The sequence below is a fragment of the Melanaphis sacchari genome, unplaced genomic scaffold, assembly GCF_002803265.2.
Source record: "Melanaphis sacchari strain LSU unplaced genomic scaffold, SCAv2.0 Contig1518_pilon_pilon, whole genome shotgun sequence".
NCBI classification, from domain to species: Eukaryota; Metazoa; Arthropoda; class Insecta; order Hemiptera; family Aphididae; genus Melanaphis; species Melanaphis sacchari.
In genome coordinates, this window is record NW_020270663.1 from 2,035 (window position 1) to 3,366 (window position 1,332).

The 1,332-nt window shown below is 33.9% G+C and overlaps 1 protein-coding gene across 1 annotated transcript; it reads right to left on the reverse strand.

Annotated features, from left to right (window-relative positions):
* Nucleotides 1–452: 452 nt before the first annotated feature.
* Nucleotides 453–1,020, reverse strand: LOC112591987 (craniofacial development protein 2-like; the record flags this gene model as incomplete). Its single annotated transcript, XM_025335949.1, has 1 exon — nucleotides 453–1,020. A coding segment is annotated over exon 1 (568 nt), but the record flags the coding sequence as incomplete, so codon positions are not given.
* Nucleotides 1,021–1,332: the final 312 nt, after the last annotated feature.

Sequence of the window (1,332 nt, forward strand, 5' to 3'; positions counted from 1 at the left end):
CATCCGTCGTGATTCGAAACTTACTTTAAACATATTTAGTAAATAGTAAGTTCTAGTAATAACATAATATTGGAATCACACTTTAGTGTTTGAGAGATACACGTTATAAGTATAACATTCCACTTTTAATCGAGGTTCAGTCCCTATGTCTCCGACATAATATACAATTACCGTCGTGCGCAAGCAGTTATACATTTAATATCTGGGTGCCCAAACGGTTCGATTTTCTGCAAAGATAACCATCGATAAAAGTGGAAATGTTATTAAATACTTATAAAAGATCTCTCAAAACCTAAAGTGTGTATCTACATAATATTTTATACTAGAACTTATATTTACTAAATATGATTTAGAAATTAGTGAAGTTTTCGAATCACGACGTGGAAATGTTTGTATTATCATAAATAACTTTAAAATTACTAAGTATCGTGTTTTAAAAAGTGGTGATGTACCTTTATGTATATCCTTATGGGGAAACATTGTACTCATTATCCTGAAACCTTTGCCAGTTGCAAGATCTACTAGTTTCATACTATTATCATTTGTTGTTTCGTGTAAGCTATATTTCCTTATAGTAGGTTTAAGGAACTGTTCTTTTCCTATCTTCGCATTCATATCACCCAGGATAATTCGTATTTTGCTATTGTTTATTCTCGACAAGATATCTTCTAACTCAGCATAAAATTCTTCTTTTTCCTCTTGTGACTTCTCCTCCGTTGGTGCATGTACATTTAAAAATACTATATCAAAAAATTTGGCCTTAACTATAAGAATAGCAATTCTATAGTTGATAACTTTGAACTCTTTTATCGTATGCACTAGGCTTTTATGTACTGCAAAGCCAACCCCAAACTGTCGTCTTTCATTGCACTTGCCATACAGAATAATAGTATCATTTATGTCTATGGTTCCTTCGTCATTCCACCTGATTTCTTGTAATGCTACTAAAATTACTTTATATTTCTCAATTTCCTTGACTACGCTTATAGCTGTTCCAGGTTGAAACATTGTACATTCCATGTTCCAAAGAGTAAATCCTGTTTTCTGTTTCCGTTCGTTTTTCCATTAAATCTATATGTCCGAGGCTTGTTTTTGTTTGGTTCCTGAACAAGAGTTTTTTTACAAGGCAGGGTTGTTAGCCCTGCGCTAAACCCCCAACCTGGAGGACCAGTCCACACCATCTAATTAAAGACAGTGTGGGGCTATTGCGATACACTGTCAAGTGTATCGGGCGATGGGCACGCCACATTCCCTACGCCAAGAACATTTATTATTATAAAAATACAAATTTGAAAACTGGTAGAGTAGGTAGGTACTAAAATTAGAATATTT